Source organism: Pleurodeles waltl, chromosome 3_1 (assembly GCF_031143425.1).
Source record: "Pleurodeles waltl isolate 20211129_DDA chromosome 3_1, aPleWal1.hap1.20221129, whole genome shotgun sequence".
Classification (NCBI taxonomy): Eukaryota; Metazoa; Chordata; class Amphibia; order Caudata; family Salamandridae; genus Pleurodeles; species Pleurodeles waltl.
In genome coordinates, this window is record NC_090440.1 from 969,313,119 (window position 1) to 969,338,499 (window position 25,381).

Sequence of the window (25,381 nt, forward strand, 5' to 3'; positions counted from 1 at the left end):
AGAGTCAAACTAGGGTGCCTAACATTTTCTTGAAACCAAAAAATAAAATTACACATTTTAATGATAACTCCTGTACCACAGTGCTGACTACTGGTCCGTTGTTACAACAAGCAGATGCTTCCGCTATGATCCAATCAACTGATAACATCTTGCTTAAGCACGCTCCTTCACCAACGATTATTATTAACGAGAATGTACCATGTGTAATTAAGTTTGCTCCCCTGGCTGCCGTACCAAAAACTGTCCTACCATCTGCAGTTTCTACTGAACCCTATAAAGAATACAGTCATACTAAAGACATCCCTCCAGTGTCGGTAGGAGGCTTCAACTGTGACACCCTCCATTGCAAACTGGATGAATTAAGAATGATAATTGTTGCTTTGTGCAATAAAACGGATAGCCTTGTGACCCAGCTTAGTCATTGCAGGTGCCCACACGCTGTGGATGCCAAGAAAAACACTGAGGAGTCAACTGTGGGAGCTGGCCCTGTTATTATGGAGAATGAGCAGGTTGAGGGCTGGAGAGTTTCACAGAAGCACAAACTGGTGAATCCTAAGAGGGCTGGCCACACTCTCATCTGTGTGGGAACGCATACACTAACAAACCAATTGCACCAACTCAGCCCCATGCAAAGATGGTTCCATCTGCCTCTGGCCACTTGCGAGCTATGAGCGGTTTAGAAAATCAACGGAATCTCCCTCAAAGTATTGTGGTCCAACTGTATTTAGTGGGCGGCCTTTCCTTCCCCACCCAAGAGGCAGTAATGTAGATTTTAAGAAAACGATGTATTTAACACAGGTGCCCAAAACTGAAAGTAGGTTCTTATGAAGACACTGAATCTTTGATCCACAAAATCTTCCATTGGTTGAGGGTGAACCATAAATGCCTTTCTGTGGTTAGGTTGGACATTGTTAATGTGGAAAGTCATTTGGTTGATTCATCAGATTTCGCCTATATTTCTGTGACAATGTGTTCCTGTGTAATGGGTGACAACCTTATTAGCTTTGAATCGCGCACTTCCCAAATTAAGGAGGGGCAAATACCTGCAATTAGGATCAAGCTATCTTCCTCTGGTGCTAGTTCAGATGGGAAATCAGGGGGTAGTTATTTGGTGCATGTCTCACATACTTTACATGGGGGGCCAAACGAGATCTTGGACGAGGTGTCAAATCTCGAGAAGATGGATTGACTGGGCCCACGTAATGCTTCTAATATCTGTTCCTATAGAGGGAAGATGTTGGTTGTTAGTTGCAAAGAAGGGGTTATGACGTTGGGTAATGATGACTCAGCTCTTGTTGATCCACTAGTTATCAGTGAAGTTGATTTTGTCATAACATTTGGGGACACTTTTTCAGAAGATGGTCTTAAGGGTCAAGTGGATTTAGGACCCCAGCCACAGGGGGTATGTAGTAGTACTGATAATTCTCTTAGTATTGTTGGGGTGCTTCCAGCTGTGCCCTCAGGAAGTGACCCACAATGTGAAAAAGGTGCATGCCACAAGGGAATTGTGGAGTTCCATGGTAGTATAAATCTGATGTCATGGAATTTAGCAGGGGTCAAGTATAAACTAATTGACCCAGAACTGCTGTCGTATATCAATGGATATATCTGCATGTTCAGTTACACTACTTACAGTGTTGAGGCCAAACCACCTGAGAAGTTTGGGAGGGATAGTGGTGGTTTGTTGATCCTTCCAAAGAATAATCTTCCTGGCACACGCAGGGTTATTCAGATAGATTCACCAGACTTGTTGGGCATCATTCTAACATTTCCTATGTATTTTTTTTTTTTACATTTATGTCAGACAGTTGCAGCGAATAGGGAATCTCCTACTCTATCTTTATTGTAAGTGGTTCTCGATACATTGCAAACAAATGTTAAACTTACGATAGCTGGTGATTTTAAGACTTCATTTGAACCCTCTCCATTTTTTAATGAGGTCGTAGATTCTGAAGATGAGATTTGGAACATTTCCTTTTTTGGCCGGGAAATCCTGTTGTAAATACACTGTCTCTGCCCTTAAAATAGTGTCACTGCTGGTTACCCAAAGATTGAGACCTTGTAAAGGTCGCACACTCTCTGATCTTGGGAGGGCAGCCACTTTTAGGCGTGGGTGTTATTCCAGAGTTAGTTACTATATATTGTTAGATGTGAGATTAGGGGCTCTTTTGGGAAACATGAGAGTGGACACTAGTTTGGAGAGTGACCATAACTCTTTGATTTAATCTTTAACAGGGGAAAACCTGAGGAAAGTAGTTAGAGGTTGCACTACAATAGTACTATAACCGATTACAACTGTTGATTTGTTTTCAGGTCGATAAGAGATTTATGGCTTGTTTGCATTTTATCTTTCCAGGTATGTTGGCTGTTCAACTGCAGATATTCCTATCCTTGATATGCATAACCAAATAAATTGCAGGGAATATTTACAAGGTGGTTAGCAAAAAGCAGAGGAAGAGTAAACCCCTTAGATTGCAAAGCAGCCAAAAATCATTTCAGAACTGTTATTAAACAGTGCAAGCTAGTCAAAACTACAACCAAACCCTTATTGGAGCTAAGAAGCAGTGGGACGATATGATCTGGCAGGACATGCTGGAAGCTGCTAAAAGAGGGGATAGTCAACTATTTTGGAATCTTGTATCCCAAGCAGGGTCTGAAAATGAAAATTCCTACCATCATCATATGTACCCTGACAGTTGGGTTTCCCATTTCACTAGAATGTACGCCCTTGAAGATTTGAGCATGCATATCTATAGCACAGATGAGCTTTTATCCATGCACACTATTAAAATATAGTCACAGGGAGGCGGTGGTCCCCGGTGTTGTGGGGGAGGCCACACCAGTAATTAATTTAGCCCCAGGGAGGTAGTGATGCCAAGGGCGCAGGGGCCAGGCCCCCCCTGCACTCCAATAAAAGAATGCCTGGAGACTTGGCCCACCTGGGGGCTTAAAAAAGACAGAAGGCTGGAGTCCAAGCTTTGTTTTTAAATTTTTTTTATTTTCACTGATCTGCTGTGAATTGCGGTAAAAATTAACCAAAAAATGCTTTTTCGCCGTGGGGGAGACCTCTACTAGAGCTAAGGGGTCAGGGTGTCTGTACCCAGGCCCCTTTTCTTTTTTTTTAACATTTTTATGGGACTCAGCAGCAGAGTTCCAAGATGGCTGCCAATGCTTTCTGGTTGAAGTATTCACAGCCAATCAGGTTTCACAAGATCGGGACGGGTCGCAAATCCTTTGCGTCACTATATATACATGTATATACAACATTTTTTTCCTCTTAATTTCTCAAAAACTACTGAACGGATTTAAACCAAAACAACAAAAGATTACTTTTAGGTCCAGGACCTACCTTTCTGCCACATTTGGTGTAATTCTGTCCAGTAGTTTTGGTGCTATCGCTGTTCGAAATCCCTACAGGAAAATGAATGTGGAAAAAGTGTTTTGAGAAACCCCCTTTTTCTCTGTCCCCCCCTTGCCGGATCACACCAAAACTTTCCAGACAGCAGCTCAAGTGAATGTTGTATTTTCTTGGAAAAGTTTGTGAAGATTCATTAACAGGCACCAAAGTTATTAGCAAAACAAAAAACGCTCTTTCTATAGAAACTTGGTCCTAACTATAACTACTTAGTGGCGACCTCTACTAGGTATTTTTTACATATATACAGTGGCGTAGCGTGGGGGGTGCAGGGGGGCCGGCCGCACCGGGCGCAACATCTTGGAAGAGACTTGAGTGCTAAAATCCACGGGTTAGGGGGCGCAAATTACTTGCCTTGCCCCGGGTTAGGGGGCGCAAATTACTTGCCTTGCCCCGGGTGCTGACAACCCACGCTACGCCACTGCATATATATATTTCCAAACAAAAAGATAGGAGCACTCCGGGGTTCATGTTGATTGAAATTTATTGCAGAGCAGATGCGTTTCAGCATTCCCCATGCCTTTCTCAATGCCTTTTACATGAATGGGCTGCAGTCTCGTCGTTTTTGAACATTCATTCTAAAATCTCATCGGTGAATTGCTGTACACACCCTTAGTGGGCTCTGTAGTAGATGTTCCGGCCACAGTGGATTCAAAGACCCACAATCCATCTAATTTGTACCGAATGTGCTTAAAATCCTCACATAAGTCCCATCGCTTTAAGTCCCATTTCATGACCCTCACTCAGCTCCATTTGCCAATAGAAACATTTCCCAAACAAGCGCAAGTTATAGTTACCTTAGGGCATGAGTTTTATTTACTGAAATAAATTTAACTATAGCTGCGGAATTTCTAAAGTTTTGTATGAGTAAATTCAGAACTTAACTATAACAGTTCTGAAATGATTTTTGGCTTCTTTGCAATCTAAGGGGTTTACTCTTCCTCTGCTTTTTGCTACCCACCTTGTAAATATTCCCTGCAATTTATTTGGTTATGCATATCAAGGATAGGAATATCTGCAGTTGAACAGCCAACAAACCTGGAAAGGTAAAATGCAAACAAGCGATAAATCTCTTATCGACCTGAAAACAAATCAACAGTTGTAATCGGTTATAGTACTGTTGCAGTGCAAATAACGTCCTTTCAACCTTTGGCTTTTTCAGTGAATTTCTATTGTGTTTTTAATCCTATTTCGTAACTATAACGTCCATGCAACCTGGGGTGTTTTTCAGTGAATTTATATGTTTTTTTAAGGTAAAGTAATTTAAATTACTATATGTTATTCTAACCACCTCTGAAGGCTATGTGGAGTGGGGTTTGTGGCAAACCCCCTATAAACACCCAACCTCACGCACAGCATTTAACTGTGTTGTGTAGCGGGTGTTTGCCACCGGGCCTGAGAATCGGTGTGAGAGGGTGTCTCTGGGTGTGAGAATAGGTGTGACAGTTTCTGCCTGGGTTTGAGAGTTGGTGTAAGAAGGAGTTTCTGAGTGTGACAGTAGGTGTGAGAGTGTCTCTGTGAGTGGGTGTGTGAGTGTCTGTGTGGGTCTGTGAGTGGTGCGTGAATATCTGAGTGGGTCTGTGAGTGAGTGTCTAAGTGGGTCCATCAATGAATACATAAGTCTGTGAGTGGGCGTGTGAGTGTCTGAGTGGGTCAGTGAGTGGGTGCATGAGTCTCTGAGTGGGTCTGTGAGTGAGTGCATGAGTCCGTGAGTGGGTCTGTGAGTGGGTGAGTGAGTCTTTGAGGGGTCTGGAGTGGGTGAGTCTCTGAGTGGGACTGTGAGTGGGTGTGCGTATGTCTAAGTGGGTCTGTGAGTGAATGCATGGTGTCTGAGTAGGTCTGTGAGTGGGTACATGAGTCTCTGAATGTGTTTGTGAGTGAGTGCATGAGTTTCTGAGTGGTCTGTGAGTGTGTGCATAGAACTCTGAGTGCATCTGTGAGTCAATGCATGAGTTTCTGAGTGGGTCTGTGAGTGGGTTCATGAGTCTCTGAGTGGGTCTGTGAGTGGGTGTGTCAGTAGATGCATGAGAGGCTTGGTTACAAAGGAACCACAACTGTCCGTTTATCCAACAAGAGTCCACAGTTTTGCACAAAATGTCTAACCAAGACAAGTACTTTCTACTGGTTAGTTAGTAAATGCTATCTTGTTAAATATTCAGTCTCTGTTCTACACTACAACTACTTAATAGACCAGGAGGAAATGTTTCCAGGCGATCTTGCATGCATTTAGCAATGTGATTGTTCCTTGTGCATGTTTCTCTAGAATTCTGTGATAACATGAAATCTGCTTTTGAGAGGCCAATGACACTACAGAGACAAAAATCTCCACCAAACCAGGGTCCTCCTCTTATCTATTTGCTGTAAGCGCTTCTTTGTTTTGTGGAGAAGTCCTCATATTCCTCGGCATCAAGAACATGGCACCAAATCAGCAAGAAAGGCACTGGGGGGCCTTTGGTCAGCTGTACATCACCCTGGTAAAAGGCGGGAAGACCTTTGCATACAACTAAGGTGGGCAGTTGTCGATTGTCGCGTCATCATGTGGTTCTGGGAATGGTCTCATGGGGAATATGCATGATTTGGTCCAATTAACACGCAAGCCGGACAAGTCCCCGAAGGTGTTAAGTAGTTATAATATGTGTGGAAGGGATTCGGTGTAGTTGCGTAAGTATATTAGTGCATCGTCTGCGTATAATGAGATGAAGCGCAATTCCTCGCCGTCAGGGATGCCCCATCCTGCTGCTTCGTTGCACAATCTCGCAGCAAGTGGTTCTATTGCTAATGCAAACAGTAGTGGTGACAGTGGACAACCCTGTTGCATGCCTCTACCTATGTCAAATCTTTCTGATATGATAGCACCGGTTTTAACACGTGCTTTGGGGATAGTGTATATTATGGATATCCAGCGCATAAAGCATGCACCAAATCCCATTTTTTGTAGTGTTGCCATCAAAAAGGGCCTACCCAGAGTGTCAAAGGCCTTTTCCACGTCTAGTGAGACCACCACGCGGGTGTGATCCAGTCCGGGGGTCCCAGACATGATGCGTAATAAGTTTCTGATATTGATAAAGGTATTGCGTCCAGGTATAAAGCCAGATTGGTCTGGGTGTATCAGAGTAGTCATCAGTGGTAGGAGGCGGTTTGCTAGTATTTCCCTAGAATTTTGTAATCTGAATTTAATAAGGATAAGGGTCGGTATGAGCGGACGTTCAAGGGGTCGCGTCCTTTTTATGTAAGACTACGATTTTCGCCTCCAGTTGTGTTTCTGTAAGTTGTCCTCTTTCGTATGCTTCTTGTAAAATTGTTTGGAATGGCAAGATTGTCTGTAGTGTGAAAGTCTGGTACTATTCAATGGGGACTCCATCTGTCCCTGGGGTTTTGTTGTTTGTCAGCTGTTTTAATGCCTGTAATATCTCTTCTCTTTCGATTGGCTTATCTAGGTTTATTATTTGTTCTGTGTGTAATCGCGTCAATGGGGCATGGTGGAAGAACTCTGCCAGTTGTCACGGTTGTGGGGGGGTTTGGTTTTGTATAATGTGCTGTAATATTGTTTGAATACATTGTTTATCTCTAGTTGTGAGTTTACTAATGTGCCTGTGTCTTGTCTTATAGCGTTTCTGGGTGTGGCTCTCTGTGTCCCTTTTGCTAGCCATGCTAGCATCCTACTGGAGCGATCGCCTTCAGCGTGTAGACGCGCTGTGTAGTGTCGGTGATCGAATTTACGTAAGCGAGTCTCGGTTGTGTTCCATTGTTTTTTAAGATTATTTAGTTCATCACTGCTGACTCTACCCAAGGCTAGTTCGCATTCCTTGTTGCGTATTTTCCCTACAATGTCATATAGCTCTGTAGTTAGTTCCTGACGAACCCCACCTGCCGTTGCCATGCATTCCTTGAAATATCTTTTAAGTATAGTTTTCCATTGGAAGCAGATAGGGATATGAAGTTTGGGGTCTCTGAACTCACAATTTAAAAATACATCTTCAGGTGAAGTTGTTTTTTACATTATGAGTTTGAAAATGGCACTTTTAGAAAGTAGGCATTTTCTTGCTTAACCATTCTATGCCTCTGTGTGTCTGCTGAATACACGTCTGGTCAGGATTACAGTTGAGCTCTTTGTGAATTCAATCTAGACGGTCACACAAAGGGAGCTGAGGTGTGCCCTGCATATCCAATTGGCTGATCTCCAAGCTGATAGGTCTTCTTGAGCTAGAGTGGTGGAGGAGCTGACACTTGCACCTGAATAGGACTGTGCCTGTCCTTACACAAAGTAGCCTCCAACCCCCTGGAGGATGTCTGGGGCCAGGGCAGGGAAAGGCAGGGTCTTATGTACTACAAAGACTGGGTATAAGTACTGAACCTCTGACACCACATAGTTAGAATCCTTCGAGACTGAGAAAATTCTGTCAGGAGCAAGAGCTGCATGCTGTAGGAGGGACTGCCTCTCTCCCTGTTGCTTTGTTGTGCTGGCCTGCTGCTCCTGTCTTGGGAGTGAAAGGACTGGACTTGGCTTTCTACATCCTGTTTCGAAAGGTTATCCAAGAGCTGGAACTGAGCTTGCTTCCTGTTAAGAAGTCTCAAGGACATTAAAGAGTTTACCTGCCAGCGCCTGGGATCTCTTGCTGAGAGTTCTGACTTACCATGTGGTTCCAAATCCAGTTCCTGGGCCCTTGAGACTGAGGTCTGGTGCAACAAGGAAAAAACTAGTGCATCGACACCAAGAACAACTTCAGAACCACTGCCACGCTCTGACCCCACACTGCTGCCTGCACTGGAGCCGTGGTCCCTGCTGAGTGCAACAACCACGACCTGCAAAACAGGCCCAATGCCACTGCAGCGCCTCTGAAGTTCTGCCACAGTGTGAGTCCACAGTTCTGTGTCACTGACATTTGTGGCACCCAACTCTGCCACAGCACCTTCGGCCCCATGGGTGATCGTGACATCGTGAAGTTGACGCCTCGTGTCTTGACCTGCTGCATTAGTCGGCCCCACCTTGTCGTAAGGAGCCATCGCCTCACTGCCCAAGCCACATCACCACTTCTGCGGCCATAAGGAACCAAAGCCTCACCTCCCCTGCGTAGCAGTAAGGACATGATGCCTCACCACCCTGGTAGCAGTAAGGAAATGATGCCGCACCAGCTCCAACAATGCCTCACCTTCCCGACTCCTCACAATGTGTTTATTTCCTCGTCGTCTTCCAAGGTACTGTAACAGGGGTCTACAGGACTCCGTGGCCCACCGCGCTACCTCAGGGGTGGCACCGGACTGTTGGAAGCAACCCCATCAAGCCATTTTGATAGCCTGAGTCCGAGCCATTGCGCCTCTAAGCGTTATACAAAATTTAATTTTCAGACATTCGTATTTTTACTTGTGTATGTTGGATTTTTGTCATTTTTATATTGTTTTACTCTGATAAATATTGGCTAGTGTTACAAACTGGTGTGGAGTCCTTTTGTAGTGTTTTCACTGGGTTACTGTGTGTGCGTGTGTGTATGTACAAATGCTTTACACATTGCCTCTGAGATAAGCCTGACTGCTTGAGCCAAGCTTTAAAAGGGGTGAGCAGGGGTTATCTTAGCTGTGTGGCTACCTTACCCTGACTAGAGTGACGGTCCCTACTTGAACAGGGTACAAACCACTGCTTACTTGAGACTCCATTTCTAACAAATGCACACAAACATAACATTCTGCTTCCACCTACATTAATTTATACTTAGCAAAATCATTGACATCCATACTCCAAGCTGCAGAGTACAACAAATATTGTGATAATGAAGGAGAGATAGGAAAGCACTGAGGGGCATCTTTATAAGCCCCTAGCGCCACCTTACACCACATTAGCGTCATTTATATTGACGCTAATGTGGCCCAACAAGGCCAAAATCCTTGCACCATATTTATAAAGTGGCACAATGCATGTGCCAGGCATAATGTTTGCAGAGGGGGCGTTCCCCCATTAGAGGGGCTGAAAAATGGCGCAAGGAAATCTAAAAGATTTCCTTGAGTCAACTTTGACTGCACTTTTAACACCTGCACAGAGCAGACATTAAAAGGGGGCTTCCATTATTTATAATGGCCCCTATGTACTCTGCAGGAGTAGCACGAATATTTTGGTGTTATTCTAGTACATCAATAGCGTCAATAAAAATTATGCTATTGCCCCATACCCTGCGCCATTGTGCACCTTATTTTAGAAACGGTGCCCACATGGTGGCGGTAGGGGGGGCGCTAAGCATGAGCCAGCACAGCAGATTGTAACCTGACACTCCTGTAGCAGGCCCCTTTGATTTTGACACCAAGAGGTTAAATCTATAGTGAGGGATGACACTCAGAAAACATCTTAGTGGCGATTATAGTTAGGCAGCAAGAAACATTAAACCTAAATCTATGCAAAGCAAATCCCTTGAGAATTTGTGGATACTTGCTGCTTAAAAAGGGAATGTGGTTGGTAGCCACTTGAAATAACCCCCATTCCTGACAGCAAGAAAACTGTTCCTTCTTTTCTAGTCTTGATCACAAGAGATTGCATAACGAGGCAACTTAGGAATACAACCCTCAGGATTTCCCACTGAAATGCCAAAAGCACCTTTGAAATGTTCCCAAGACCAGACGTCTGCTTTATTGCATGGTTAATACTTAGAAGCCCTCCAGATGAGATTGGCAGTTAGACATCTGTCCCTCAGAAGAAACAGAATAAGTATAGATATTTTGGGACAGTGAAGAGGTCACTTCCACAAGGCAGCACCTCGAAGCCTAGAAACCAAATGTTGAAATGATGTTCATGAAGTCTAAGGAGGAGCTGAATGTGAGCACAGCAACCACTGGAGTGGGCAGAGCACTGTGCATTCAAAATTTGAGATTTTGTAGCACATCCTCAAAATTAGCTCAGAATCTGGGATTTACAGTCCTCAAAATCTAATACTGCAAAGAAAACCAAAAAGAGTACCAGCGCTCTTTAACTAGGAGAGACTTCTGCATTGCTTCAGCACAAGAGCACTCTCCTAAGTCTCCATGATTGAGCTCTGCTTCTCTGGACTTTTCCAACTCTTCAAAGACCATAGAATGTAATGGCACTGCAAAGACTTTCAATGAAACCGAATTTCTCTTTGGCTGATATTAAAAACTACTAAGCCTATATTTAGTTTTTTTTCATTTACTTACATCTCAACATTTCTACTTGCCTTTAGATGACATGTTTTACTCTCCTTTGAACTTCAAGGGCCAGATGCAGTAAAGATTTTTACAGTTTCAAACACCCTGAATTTGTGTTTGAGTCTGCAAAAATGTTTTTCCAAATGTACTAAGCCCATTTTAGGAGTCGGTAAAATGTAACTGACTTTTTAAATGGTTTTAGAAATGGATAAAGAAATCACTACTTGGAAGAAGAGTGTTGTAGGTGTCCCCTCCAAATTGTGATTCCTATCTATAAGTATCAATGGGTTTCTACCAAAATAGTGGCTAAAAACAATAAACAAAACACCCCATGTTAGGGGGGAGGGGTAATTAATTACCAGAAGACACGGGATCCCCCTTTGTGAATGTTGAAAAAAGTTTCAGGGAGGACCAAAGGACCACTGGCAACTCTTAAAGAAACGTCTGAGAAAAAAACATTGTGAAAAAAAAATCAAAACAGCCTGTTTCAGTTAAGGGAAATGGGCTCTTTTCAAAACTAAATTTCTTTATTAAAAGTTGTGTTCTGCTGACCCTTGCAGACAACTTGCCTGTGATAGCCAGCAATCTGAATGAGTTGTAATTTGCGACCAACCTCATGAATATTTATGGCATAGGTAAAATTGCGACTCACTCTAATTTTTTTTTTTTAGCAGCCATGTTTCTTTTCAGGTAAATGACCTGCTTTCAAGAATAAAAGATTTGTAATTAAAAGACAATCACAGAATTAATGTTCTGCTGCCCCTGGCAGGATCTTTCACTATTGCAGCCACCAATCGGAGTGGATTGCAATTTGCGACCTACCTTATGAATCTTAATGAGTTTGGTTGGGTTGCAACCCGATCCATTTCAGAATTTTGTGAACCAGTCTTTTGGCATCTAGGCCTGGTCACTAAATTCCACAAGGGTTTAAAAAATTATGGTCACAAACTGCAACCAGTTTTTGTGACCATGTTATCAGTACATCTGGATTCAAGTTCTTTACCGCTTATATATGCTGTACTTGCACTTGTTCATTTTTGCATCTCCAGTGCCTCTCGCAGAATTAAGATGTAAGCTCAGGTTGTGCAATTTAAAGGTGAGTCAAGAGGACATCTTGGATGCCTTTGGCCTGTCTGTCTGCAAACTACCTTACATATCTCAGGTAAAGTCTTGTAAGCCTACAGCCTAAAAAAAACAACCCAGATAATACTACAGAAGTAATGCCAGGGAAATTAGATATCAAATGACTTATCGATCCAGATACATCACGAAAATCATATAACATAGATCACACAACCCAAGGCACACCAGCCACAGCTTATAATACAAAAACATATTTCTCAGATCAGGTCACTTAATGCGTTTTTCACATGAAAGATTATGTTGTCTTCCCACTAATGGCTAATGATCTGTGATATAATTATGTCACTCTATCTACTATTCACTCAAGAATGAGGGCTTTTTTTAAGGTGCCAAAAGAAGTTCATGCTCTACTCTGGTAGTAAAATACCAGAACATTGTGCTCTAAATATTGTCTAAAAAAAATACTGTGTCCTAAATACTTACAGAAATATCACTTTATTGGAATTAACAACTGAAAATCTTCATCCAAAGGTGAGGTTTTTCAAATGATGTTTGTTCCGTGATTTTTATGACAATTGTTTTGGTATTGATATTCTGACATACAACCAAACAGGCATCTGCTCCACAACTGACAATAGTGGAGTGCTATGTACATTTATTTTACTAAAATGTCATGCATTCGTGAATGAGGATGTCCTCCAGGGTTGAAAATAATTTTATAAATATGCTCATGTGTATAATAGTTAAAGAGATCTTGTTTAAGCTGATCGACTCTACGGCTACTGTAATTCTTCTTCTGAAACACAATCTCGCTACAATAACTGAATTAAAAAAACATTAAAAAGAAAGTACACAATTGTCATCTTGAAAGGAGAACAGGGAACATCACAAAAAATCAGAGGCACCTGTCTGCAAAAAGCTGAGAGCGAAGAGGAACCCCATCCAGGTCTTCATCTTCAAGCGTGCCATCTCTAGAGAGAATAGAAGACAAGAACTCATGGTCAGATATTCTCCAGACTTAGCAATTAAGTGTATAGTGGCAGAGCAGTTCGGGCGATCCAATATGTCAGGGCCCAGCTAAGTAAAGGCAGACGAGCCATCTAAACCAGATATAAGTCACCCTTTTCCATTGACAAACCTGAAATAATTCACTGATATCTCTATTTCTAAACACTAGCAGAGGAGGACCTCATGTTCATTGGAGGATCTGAGCATCTTAATCCTTTCTCTCATATATTACTCAGAACAGTCTCTCGAGGTTCTTCTGAGATCATAACCTCTTCAAATACAAAGGGGAAAAAGAGGCCAGATGAATATATACAAATCTAGGGGCCCAATGTGCTATAGCCGTTTGCCATCCAGGAAAGTACAAATTGCACATCGACTGGTTTACGTACAGGGATGTAATTTGTATGCCACTTATGAACTAATAGGTGGCATACCAAATGGCCCATTCATAGGGGGTCCTAAAATGGTCTGCCTAATGGATTTGTGAATGGCTTTTAACTCAGGACATTGAACTGCAAGTGACAGCAAACCACTATCGAGTAATTTGCTCAGTGACTTTATGACAATTTCCTCAGGGCTCGAGGACCAAGAGTTCACCTATTACTTCACTGTAACTGTGTAACTGTGTAAAAATAGAAGCTAAAAAACAAGAGAGAACCAAATCAGTGATAATAATAGAGGCTATGAGCAGTGGTTATGAAGACACATAGGGGGTCATTCTGACCCTGCCACCGACCACGGGAGCACCGCCAACAGGCTGGCGGTGCTCCCACGAGCATTCTGACCGCGGCGGTTCAGCCGCGGTCAGAAGCGGAAAGTCGGCGGTCTCCCGACGACTTCCCGCTGCTCGGGGGAATCCTCCATGGCGGCGGAGCGCGCTCCGCCGCCATGGGGATTCTGACACCCCCTACCGCCATCCTGTTCCTGGCGGGTCTCCCGCCAGGAACAGGATGGCGGTAGGGGGTGCCGCGGGGCCCCTGGGGGCCCCTGCAGTGCCCATGCCGATGGCATGGGCACTGCAGGGGCCCCCGTAAGAGGGCCCCACTGTGTATTTCAGTGTCTGCAATGCAGACACTGAAATACGCGACGGGTGCAAACTGCACCCGTCGCACCCCTGCAACTACGCCGGCTCAATTCTGAGCCGGCGTCCTCGTTGCAGGGGCATTTCCTCTGGGCCGGCGGCCGCTCTTTTGGAGAGCGCCCGCCGGCCCAGAGGAAATGTCTGAATGGCCGCAGCGGTCTTTTGACCGCGGTGCGGTCATTTGGCGGCGGTACCTTGGCGGACGGCCTCCGCCGTCCGCCAAGGTCATAATCACCCCCATAATTGGCAACACAAAAATTGCTAATTGTAAGCTTCATTTGTATATGTACCAAACATCCTCCAGGTGAATGCTTAGCATTGAATAGTTGTGTACTTCAGTTGACTAGGTGTACTACGTCTTGACCACCTTAAGGAAAAAAAGTATTGATGCTGCCTACGTTGTGTTCTTTAGCGCATGCAGAGACAGTCACTTAAATAAACTGTGCTCTGAATATTGATTAAAAAATCAAACCTGTCAACCTTGTGACATTTATTTATTAATTACACTTTCGAAGAATCCACGGTAATCCAAGGCACACCAACTCCAAAGAAAGGTAAGAACGTGTTCACACTGGCATGACTGACATACATTCTCTATGCCTGATGGACTAGTCCAGCCCTTGCTTTGACCAATGACACCGCAGGTGGGTAGGCTGTATTTCTCTCTCCTCTCTAATTTTAACCTCATTTGCACTCTGCTTACAAGGTGGCATGTGTTGGGTTTCTTCAGTTGCCTTTGAGCACCCAACTATTCATGAGCCCTTGTGTTAGACCTGACAACCTTGGCGTGGTATTACCTCAAACATTTTGCCTTCTCTCCTCCTGTTTTACTTAATTAGTTTTTGTTGGCTTTAGGGCTCTGCACACTTTACCACTGCTAACCAAGGCTAAAGTTCATGTGCTCTCTCCTTGCAACATGGTGCCATTGGCTTACACCTAATTGGCACATTAAGTTTACTTGTAAGTCCCTAGTAAATGGTGCTATATGTACCCTGGCCCAGGGAATAAATGCTACTAGTGGGCCTGCAGCACTCACTGAAGTAGCCTTTTCAAACATGTCTCAGGCCTGCCACTGCAGCCTGTAGCACAGTTTTAAACTGCCATTTCGGCCTGGCAAAATAAGGGGCTCATTACGAGTTTGATGGTCCGACCGCTGAACCATCAAACCTGTGCGGGTGAGGCTGCTGTCATACTGGCGGCCTCATCCCCCCTCGTATTATAATGTTTCACCAGGCTGACTGGGTGAAACATTGTACTAAGTAGTTTCTGATGGTCAGCCCAGTGGACACAGTGCCTCAGCATTGGCACCAGCTTCCTTAAGGGAGCTGAGGCCAATGCTGTCGTGCAACATCACCCACGGAATGTGCACTGTCTGCAGAGCAGACAGAGAGTATTCCAAGGGTACAAGCAGGGGGGCCCTGCACTGCCCATGCCATAGGCACAGGCAGTGCAGTCCCCCCCCCCCCCTTTGGACCCCAACACTGGCTTTCCACCAGCCTCTCCACTGTAGTGAAACCGCCATGGAAAGGCTGGCAAGAAGTGGATTTATGATCACCACAGTGGTGGATTCCAATTCCTGCTTTTCCAGCCTCATCCAGCTGCCTGAGTTTTCCCACCGGGGTTTTTCCACTCACCATTCTTCCCTCCAACAGAAGCCCCGCACACCCCAGGACCTATTTAATGCAGGCCGCAGCGCCACTGCGCAGCGGATGCGTGCAGCAGGTGCACTGCTGGCGCTCCAAAGGCAAGCCCATCTGTGCCCATCCACACCTTGACCGCAGCCAGAACAATGACCCTGGTCCTCCCTCCCCCCGAAGATACAACATCGCCGAGCTGTACATTCTCGACCCCAGATGCCACAACAAACACTGCCACTGTGCTGACTCATAGTCCACATTAGGACCCTTTACCTGTACCCACTGCCATTTCACCTGCCTCAGCACACATACCAGCCCACCGACCAGCCCCATCTCAAATACACCACAGACACAACCTTAACAAAAACACAAACTCACATGTGTCCTTCTCAACACACACTCACTATGCAAGCATTCCACCAAATTATGGGACCTCATCGCCACCCTTGCACCCAGCATCATCATCCTCACCGAGACCTGTCTCAATCCCAAATCTGCCCCAGACATTGCCACAGCGATCTCTGATGGATAGAAAATCACTCACCAGGACCACACCAACAAGCCAGGAGGAGGAACAGACATCATCCACTAAGAGAACATACAGTACACCACCACCACTGACAACACCATCACCCCCATGGACCATCTCAACTTCAAGCTCCACATGGACGTCAAAACAACCATCAGAGGCACCCTCGCATACTGACTCCCAGGCCCACACTCCAGCTTCTGCAACACCATTGCAGACTTCATTGCACACCTAGCCTTAGACTCCAAGGACTACATCTTCCACAGCGACCTAAATTTCCAAATTGAGGACCCCAATGACAACAATACTGCATACCTCCTAGACAGTATGAGCAGCCTTTGATTTACCCAGATCACCCACAACCCTACACACACCACAGGAAACCGCTGGACACCATTTTCACCTCCAGCAACTGTGTCAAATACAGCCATGTTACAGAACTCACATGGACTGATCACTCCATCGTCCACTTCAGCATCTCCAGCCCCTGCACCTCCACCACCAAGATGACTGGTGTCCCCCACAGGAGGTGAAACATAATCTCAGAAACCAGGTGGACAGATGCCCTCAACACCCCCAACTACACTACTGCCACCAACCACGAACAGGGGGTGAAAAACGTCAACTCCTGAATCATCAGATGCGCCAACAGCATCATCCCCATCAAAAGCAACATCCAGAGAAAGTCCTCCAAAAAGGCCAGCTGGTACACCCAAGAACTCAGAACAGTGAAGCGAGACAGCAAACAGCTGAAGAGGAGATGGCCTGCCAGCAAGGACACCTCTGACAGAGCAGCCTTCAAGACCTTCCTCAACCTGTACTACTGCATGCTGAGGGCAACAAAGAAGACAGCCCTTGCGACATGCATAGAAACCAGCCCCAACAACACCAAGGAACTTTTCAACATTCTTAATGAATTCTCCAACCCACCTGCCAGCGAAAACAACATCACACCCTCAAAGGAACTGTGTGACAACCTTGCCCCCTTCTTCCACGACAAGATCACAACCATATGCAGAAACTTCTAACCCCAACCCACATCTACGGACTTCCTTAACAGATACGCCACCACTGTAATTGACACAAACCATGTACTGACCACCTGGAACATCCTCTCCACCCAGGACATCACCTCCACCATGAAATCTATCCACTCTGGAGCTCCCACAGACCCTGCCTGCACTACATCTTCAACCTTAGAAAGCAAAGGATTGGCCAGGAACTCACCACCCTGCTCAACACCTATATCAACACTGCAACATTTCCCAACACCTGGAAACATGCCAAAGTAAGACCACTACTCAAAACACCATCCACCGACATCAGGGAACCCAAAAACAACTGGCCAATCTACCTGGAGCAGAACTAACTACTCAGTGCCTCCCAATCTGGCTCCCGCAGCAATTAAAGCACTGAATCTGCATTGATCTCAGCCACCGACAATATCTGATCCCTACACGACTGAGGATAAACAGCAGGTTTGATCCTCCTCGACCTCTTGGCAGCCTGCAACACTGTATACCACCACATGCTGGATGAAAGACTCCACCACATCGGCATTTAAGGGGACGTGCTCAGATGGATCACCTCCTTTCTCACTGAAGAACCCAGAAAATATACCTTTCACCTTTCATCTCCAAACCCAAGGAGATCACCTGCAGTGTCCCCCCAGGCTCATCCCTCAGCCCCACGCTCTTCAACACATATATGACCCTGCTGGCCAACATCGTCAGATCCCATGGTCACAACATAGTTTCTTACACAGACGACACCCAACTCATCCTCTCACTCACCAACGACCCCTCCATCACCAGAACCAGCTTCCACAGATGCATGACAAGGGTCACTGATTGGATGAAGAACAACTGCCTGCAGATGAAAACAGACAAGATGGAAGAACTGATCTTTGGCAACAGCAGCAACTCATGGAATGACTCCTGGTGGCCATCAGACCCAGGACCCACACCCACTCCCTCTGACCTTGTCAAAAACCTTGGAGCCTTCATTGACATCAAGCTCACCATGAAATCACAGTTAAATGCCGTCTCCTCCGCCTGCTTCCTCACTTTGCCTATGCCATGTAAGATCTTCAAGTGGCTAGATCTACACACGAGACGCACCGTGACACAGTCCCTCATCATCAGCCGTATGGACTATGGCAATGCCCACTACGTAGAAACTGCCATGCACCTCTAACAGAGACCTCAGACAATACAGAACGTGAGTGGGAAAGGAGTCGGATTAGGTGCGCACAAGAGCGTCATCCTTTGAAGCATGTGTGACTATAAGGGGACAATCCCCATCCCTTAGACCAGGGACGAATTGCTCTGTAGTGATAGGGCCAAAGCGTTCCACAGGTAGGCCCTCTTTCCATTACCTATATCTGGCCCCCTCCTACTGAGGTAGCCGCCCTCTTTCCCTCTGCACACAACTCGTTAGTGCACTAATCTAGGGATCCTAGGCCCTGACGAATGCCCACAGACCTCCTTTGGCTCTAGTTAGTGGGCAGAAACATGTTGGCCAGTGAACAGTACGTGACCCTCTGAGTCATTACCCTCCATAGGTGTCCCACTGTTTGTTTTTAATCTCACCAACAGTCACCACAAATAAAGGTGCAATACAACACAGGTGACTGCTTCGGTGATTTTAAATTTTCTGTAGTACAACTGGATCCCACATCTATCCAGATAAACTATTCCCTCTGAGTTCTTTTAACGGCAAGGTTGAGTCCGTCCAGGTAGTACTATCCTACCTGTATGGGGCTAGGTGGTCAAATGATGAAGCATGACACTATATAGTGCGCAAGACCACCTAGTTCGTAAGGAGAAATTCCCCTCCGGACAGCCACATTTAGCACACAAACAAGTCCCGAAGTTCGGGGCACACAGAGGGTCCAGGGCAATTTGCCTAAAATTGGTACCCACTTAAACACCCCATACTACTTGTGTACTTGACAAGGGTGGTTGTCTCATCGCTAGATCAGGGGTGCAGGAGCTGAGCTGCATGAGGTAAATTTGGGGATGATCAAAATATTGGGGATTAGTGAAATATTAGGGTTTGGCTCTCACCATTTTGGAGTTTTAGGGAAATAAGATAGGAAGTATTTTAACTCTATTCTGAAAATGTTTTAATTGATTGATTTTTTTAGAACATTTAATGTATAATTGTATGTGTTTATGTTCTGTTTTATTTCTTAATAATATATAAGTTACATAATTATAACACTATTTTTAATTTGATTATGGAAACATATCTTGTGGTTATTTATTATATACGTATGTAATTTATTTTGTATTCATTTAGGATAGAGAAAGTTATACCTCCGCTTTCTAAAATGTAATATTTTCCTTACCATTGCTTATTCTTGAGTGGGAATAGTAGTTCTCAGCCCTCCAAAATTCAGTACTTTCCCTACTGTTGCCTATATTGGAGTTGGAATAGTAAATATAACCCCTCCAAAGTCCAACATCATCCCTACTGTTCCTTACAATGGAGTAGGTGTAGTAAATTTACCCGCTGTAAAATCCAACACTTTCCCTACTGTTGCTTACATTGGAGTTGCACTAGTAAATGCGACCCGACCAGAGTCCAACACTTTCCCTACCATTGTACAAGTTGGAGAGGGAGTGGTGAATATTACACATCTAAGTCTAATTTTTATCATTTGATTTTTTTTAAATGTGTTTTAATAAATATTTTTGGTTTTAATTTTAAAAGTTTTGTGTAAATTATTTTTATGATTTATTTCTGTAATAATCCAACAATGTCTTTTATGTTGTTAGTGTATATATAAATATATATATATATATATATATATATATATTTTAAAATATCTAGTTTAGATACACACATTTGATTAGCTTTTATTCTTTATGCTTACATGATCATCTTATTTGTAAAAATTTTGGTAATTGTTTTTAAAATTATTTTAAAATATATTTTGATTTTATGTTTGCAAGTTAATATTTGTTTATATTTTTCTATAATTATATTGTTTTGAATTAAATATTATTTTTGAAGTAATATATGTTTTAAAGTTATTGTAATGTATTAAAGTTAAAATTCAATATACTTACCCATTCTGATGAAGTTGTTGTCATGTGGCTTTTGTGGGTCAAAATATTTAACTTTGCATACAAAGTATACAAAGTCAGTGTTTGCGTCCTCAACATGTTTTTCATATATTTTTGTCACTGATATTTTTGTCGCCACATTTCATTGTAACTCTCAAGTGTTTGGTTACTGTTCAGTTGTAGGTCTATACCCCTTGGAAAACAACGTGTATGTCATATGTCAGAGTAAGCTGTAGCGATGCCTCAATAAATAGGTGGAATTATTTCACGCACCCTGACACAGACAGACCTGTGAGAGTATTATAAATGGTTGCGATGGACAGTTTTTAATATACAGTTTATGATCTCTGGCCCCAGTACACTGGCTCTTTCCTTTTAGGGTTATAATCTAATAATAAACTTCCAGATTTAGTTAGGTGACCAGCATACTCCTTCAAAACGTGGAATATGTCCCCTATGAATTATTTAAATGGTCATTGACTACAATGGACTTATATCATGGTGGACTGGACTGCCACATAGTCTCCTGCCCGCCAGACTCTAAAGAAGGCTGTAGGCAACATTTAGCAGGACGCTACATCCAAACGAATCGTATTTAAACAAAAAAAAGGAGAGTAGGAAGAATGTGAAGGAAACCACATATAGAGTGAAACAACATTGAAATGAAAGCAAGGCAAACACCAGATTGTCAACGTTGAGGGCGAAAACGAAGAAACAATAATTAAGCTATATGAATATGTTAAAAAATAAGCCAAAGGTGAATTGAAGCGCAAAAGACTGCAAATTGTGGGGACGAATGTTGTGTGCTGAAGGGGTGCTGTAAAGACTAGGTTTGCCTCCAGGTTACCCGCAATTTTTATTATGCAGTTAATATCAAACACTAAAAAACGACATCTTTAATTTAGAGTAAAATGTTCATCTAATTAAGGTGTCATTATGTTGTTCATGTATCAATGGTTTGTGCTACCCTTGATCTGCATTGCATTGAGTACTGTGTTCAAGACACGTTATCCATTCTTTTTCCAAAGGCATACAATTAACAAGAAAAACAATGCACCTTGGGTATATTACCATACACTATGTGGCAAAAAAAATCACAACAATTCTGTGGGTCTGAACGTCCGACTCCCAGAAATTCAAGAGTAAGTCACACCTGAGCCTGTAATAAGCCCCAGCTACTTGTTGAGAAACAGTTTTTTTTAATCAGGCCTGAATATTCAGGTACAAGTTACACTAAACATAGGTGTAAAACTGAATTACTCACAAACAAAGCTTTGTGAATCAGGCCTAGAGACTCAAAGGTTATCTGGTAAGAAGCTGGGTGTCACTGTTAGCAGGTAGGTGTACTGCGTGATAGTAAAAACAAAGCAATTTGCTAACACTATTTTTGCAACACAATAATAGCTAGGCTGCACTCGGGGTTATGGGTTGATACAATGCTTTACACCTACTGCACCCTTGTTATCGGTTTTATTACATCAACATTTGCAGAATAAATATGATATAGATAAAGAATGTTATGCTATGTGTATTTGTACAGCCCATGTCTCTCCCGGGATTGTATCCTGGTGCTGAATCTGAAGCAATATGAGCTGAGTCAAGGCCAAGACTAGGTAAAGAGCCAGGTTCTCAATTTCTTGTGGAGTTCAAGAACTGAGGAGGTGGATCCGAAGTGCAGGGACAAGTCGATCTAGGGTTTAGGACGAGGTAGGGGAATGTCCTTACGTTGGATCCGGTTAGGCTCATGCACCTTAAGTGCTCAGATGATGAGCACCTGGGATGCTCATGTGAAAAGAAGTGGAAAGTCACACCTGTCTGGTGCAATCCGTTTCAACCAAACTTCATAAAATATTTTTGGTTGTGATGACAGAAAGAGGAGAAGAGAAGATTGGCACACATTGGCTGATCATCTGAGGTAAAGACAGCATGAGCAGACAATGAGACGATGTGTGGGAAGCATGGCGCAAAATTCACTTAGAAGTGGCAATCATGCCAACCAACACAGGGACACTCATATGTCAGAAAGAGGAAAGGCAGACAAAGAGAGTACATTAAGAGCCAGGATGGCAGTGGTCATTAGGAATGGAAGTCAGAGATTCAACCTGGAGCAGAGGGCGAGTAGTAAGAGAAGGAGGAAGAAAAAGGCACAGTGAAAGGAGACAAGAAACAGAACTTGGAGATCAGGGAGGTGAGCGTGTCAAGATTAAGCCTGGGGCGGAAAGGAGAGGATTACTGACGGACTGGAGAGGCAGGACATAGAAAATACCACGGGGCGGGGATTGAGAACGAAGTAGTCTCCAGTTGCCGTCACAAGGGTCACACCCAAGCAGTGTTCCTCTTTGAAAGCCCTTTAGACATGCAGGAAATAAAAAGAAACACCGTATGAAGCTAGTTCGGTACAGTCGTGGATGACCCTACACACGGACAGGCTATTTGTAATTCTCCCAAGTAGACTTTAGAGACACGCACGACAAGGATGGCTATACCCCACCCTTGGTGGTCTTTCTCAGAATACCGTGCAAGATATGTGACTCTCTCTATCCCACCCGGGGCACAAGCCTGTCATGCGACTGGCAGAGCTACGGCTACTGTCCTTCTCAGGTAACCTACATCACAACAATTTTGGAAGAGGAATTATAGATGTCGTTCTACTTGCACTGAAGTGAGGTCGATTTTAAGAGTCAAACGATAGTTAAGAGATGTAAATAGCAGTATTTTGTACTACAACTTAGAAGCATTCCTGGTAAATAGGGAGGGTTAACAGGTGTGAGACAAGGGGTGGTGAGCAGGGCGCACACAAACTCTGATAGTCATACTCACTTCTGAACCTTTCGGCGCCCCTGAAACATGGACGCAGCACGGGCGATCACTGCGTCCAACTCTGTGGTCGCTGCAGAGACGAGCGCCTTCTGGAGCGCTACGAGTCCTCTAGGCGGCCGGCCTCAGAGAGCTTCTTTACAAGTAGTTGCTGTCACGCGCGGTACCCGGGAATGTGCGGCTTTTTGCTTCACATACCCATAAGGCAGCATTCACGGCTCCACATTACCACTTTATTTTAAGAAAGGTCTGAAACCGGTTCCTCTTCTTAAGAAAAAAAAAGCCAAACAAACGCGGTAGACACGTCAGGTGTAAGCCGCTCCCTCTCACGGGGCTGCTCTTCTTCCGGATACAGGACTCCTCTCCCAGCAACCGCGCTCCTCTCATTCCAGTTACATCTTGGGCACTTCCCCTGCAAGGACTGAGGGGACGGCAGTGTCGGGCTGGCCTAAAATATAAATAAGGCAATCAGGCCAGGGTCGGATTGGATCAGAGTTAGGCTCTGGCACTCCCAAAAAAGTGGCCAACTTTCCCTGATCGTCCCTTTCATGGATCACATCTGGTTAGTCTGATTCTAACCTGACCAGTATGTTTTTTACATAGCTCCAATGCCTTTGTGAATTCGGCCCAGAGGCATTGGAGCAATGTTCATGAGCACCAGTTAAATTACACAAGATAAAAATCATTTTTATTTTATGTTCCGGAGATTAAGTGGTTTGCCCAGAATCACAGGATGCTGAGCTGCACAGCTCTGACCAGGTTGCTGCATCCAAATTTGTTCAACCCTCTCCTCCCCCTACCAAGGTCTAAAAGACACTGGGACGGAGATGACACCTGTTCGCTCTTACCCCCTCCCCAACCCACTATAGCCCCAGGACAAGGACCTGGTAAGAGAGGTGTCAAAAAAGCATACTGCTGCTCCATTGGTGGGGGCAGGGGGAAGGGTGGGGGGGGGGGGCTTAAGTGAGAATGGTCCAAAAGCACAAAATCACTTGGCCCCCTGAGAGGCCCCTGCATGGAGTCACCCTTCCCACAACCACCTTAGCCTGAAGGTGATGACACTACTTCTGGGCTGAGCCGACCACACCGGGCAGGGGACCGAGGGGAGAATGCCCCAAAGGCTGGAGCAACACCTGGCCCCAAGCCTCAATTTACAGCATGTTCAGGGAATTAACAAGATACTGTCTCCACATTCAAGTCACCTGATGGGGACTGGGGCAGAAAGTACGTTTCTGGGGCCAGTTTACGGATGCCCTAAACTGTCCCAAAGGTGATCTTGAGGCATCGGCCCAATCCAGACTGCCCGCTTTCCCAATCCTACCCTGAATCTGGCAGTGCTAGAAGAGCTGGTCTGACAGGTCAGTGTTGGGGCCAGTGTTTTTAGATGTTTGTGGGATTATTATATGGTCTTGTGGGCCGTTTTTCGCTATTGACAGGGCCACTGAAATTATGCAGCAGGAGAGGGACAAATTATGCAGCAGGGTTGAGTACATTATACAGCAAGAATAGGCGAATTATGCTGAGTATTGCAGTACATTTTGTGATAGTATAACTTAATTATGGTGTAATTTTTATACTTGTTAACACTATTTGGGCATTGGTTGCACCTCATAAGTAACAGTTTAACACACAAATATAGCAGTAAGTAAGAGAAAGTTGACCAGTCCACCTTTGCAAAGTGCCTTCCACTGTGCAGCAACGTGTCTCTGCGTTTTTAGTAACTTTTGAACCATTTGAGGTAGATATTTTTTTTTTGTTAAAATCTGCAAATTATGCAGCAAATTATATATCATGTGTCAAATGTGGCAAATCTGTAATTTTGTGAAAAATGCAGCATTCGCACAATTACATAATTCCAGCGGCCCTGACTGTTGGTTTCACAGACATACTACAAACAGTGCCAGTCACAAGCTCAAATCCATATAGTCTTTCATACTTCGTAAAACACTTATAAATCTTATAAACCCTGCAACAATTTGCAAACATGAGCCATATTTTTAGCTATATGATTTAGTAATGGGAGCCACTGTTATTTTGGCGATGGAGCCTATTTTCTATCCCAGACCGGCCCTGATGATAAGGCTTCTGAAAAAACCTGGGACTATAAGATGCTATTTTTATATCCAGAAGTGCCTGAGACTTTAAACAAAAGTTACTCATCAGTTCCAAAATAAGATTCCCCACAGAATGTAATATTGATGTATAAATATTCTGAGATACTACTGAGGTCTTTCAGGCACTGCTTCTGGATGCCAGTATAACACGGAATGGGGAAACCTATTTTTGAACTACTGTTTAAATTCGTAGGTAGTTTGAATCTTGAAATGGAGCACACCTGAACAGGATATCGTGTGATCTATTTTATGGCATACTGAATGGATAGATTCAACTTAATATCTAAGCCTTAGGGCCTGATTTATAGTTAAGTGGACAGGGTACTTGGGGCGTGTCCAAGATGGCGGCTAGTGCGGATGCTTTCTAAAAAGCTCCGCTCGCGGCCCTAAAATTAATTCTTCAATTCCTCCCTCCCGCACGTCCCCGGTGGCCTCGGCTGGGCGGTGCAGAGTGCACAGGACCGGGCCAGGCTTGGCG

The 25,381-nt window shown here is 44.2% G+C and overlaps 1 protein-coding gene across 3 annotated transcripts in view; it reads right to left on the minus strand.

The window, feature by feature from the left end:
• LOC138284836 (pancreatic secretory granule membrane major glycoprotein GP2-like) overlaps positions 1–23,054 on the minus strand; it is a 76,687-nt gene extending 53,633 nt beyond the window's left edge. Inside the window, exons 1-2 of one of the 3 annotated variants that reach the window (XM_069224026.1) lie at positions 22,793–23,054; positions 12,550–12,615 (exon numbers count right to left, since the gene is read on the minus strand). In XM_069224026.1, coding sequence (XP_069080127.1) covers positions 12,550–12,613 — 64 coding nt within the window. In that variant the 5' untranslated portion in view covers positions 12,614–12,615; positions 22,793–23,054. The remainder of the gene's footprint in view (positions 1–12,549; positions 12,616–22,792) is intronic. The other 2 variants (XM_069224027.1, XM_069224025.1) reach the window with 2 other exon arrangements.
• Between the last annotated feature and the right edge of the window lie 2,327 nt (positions 23,055–25,381).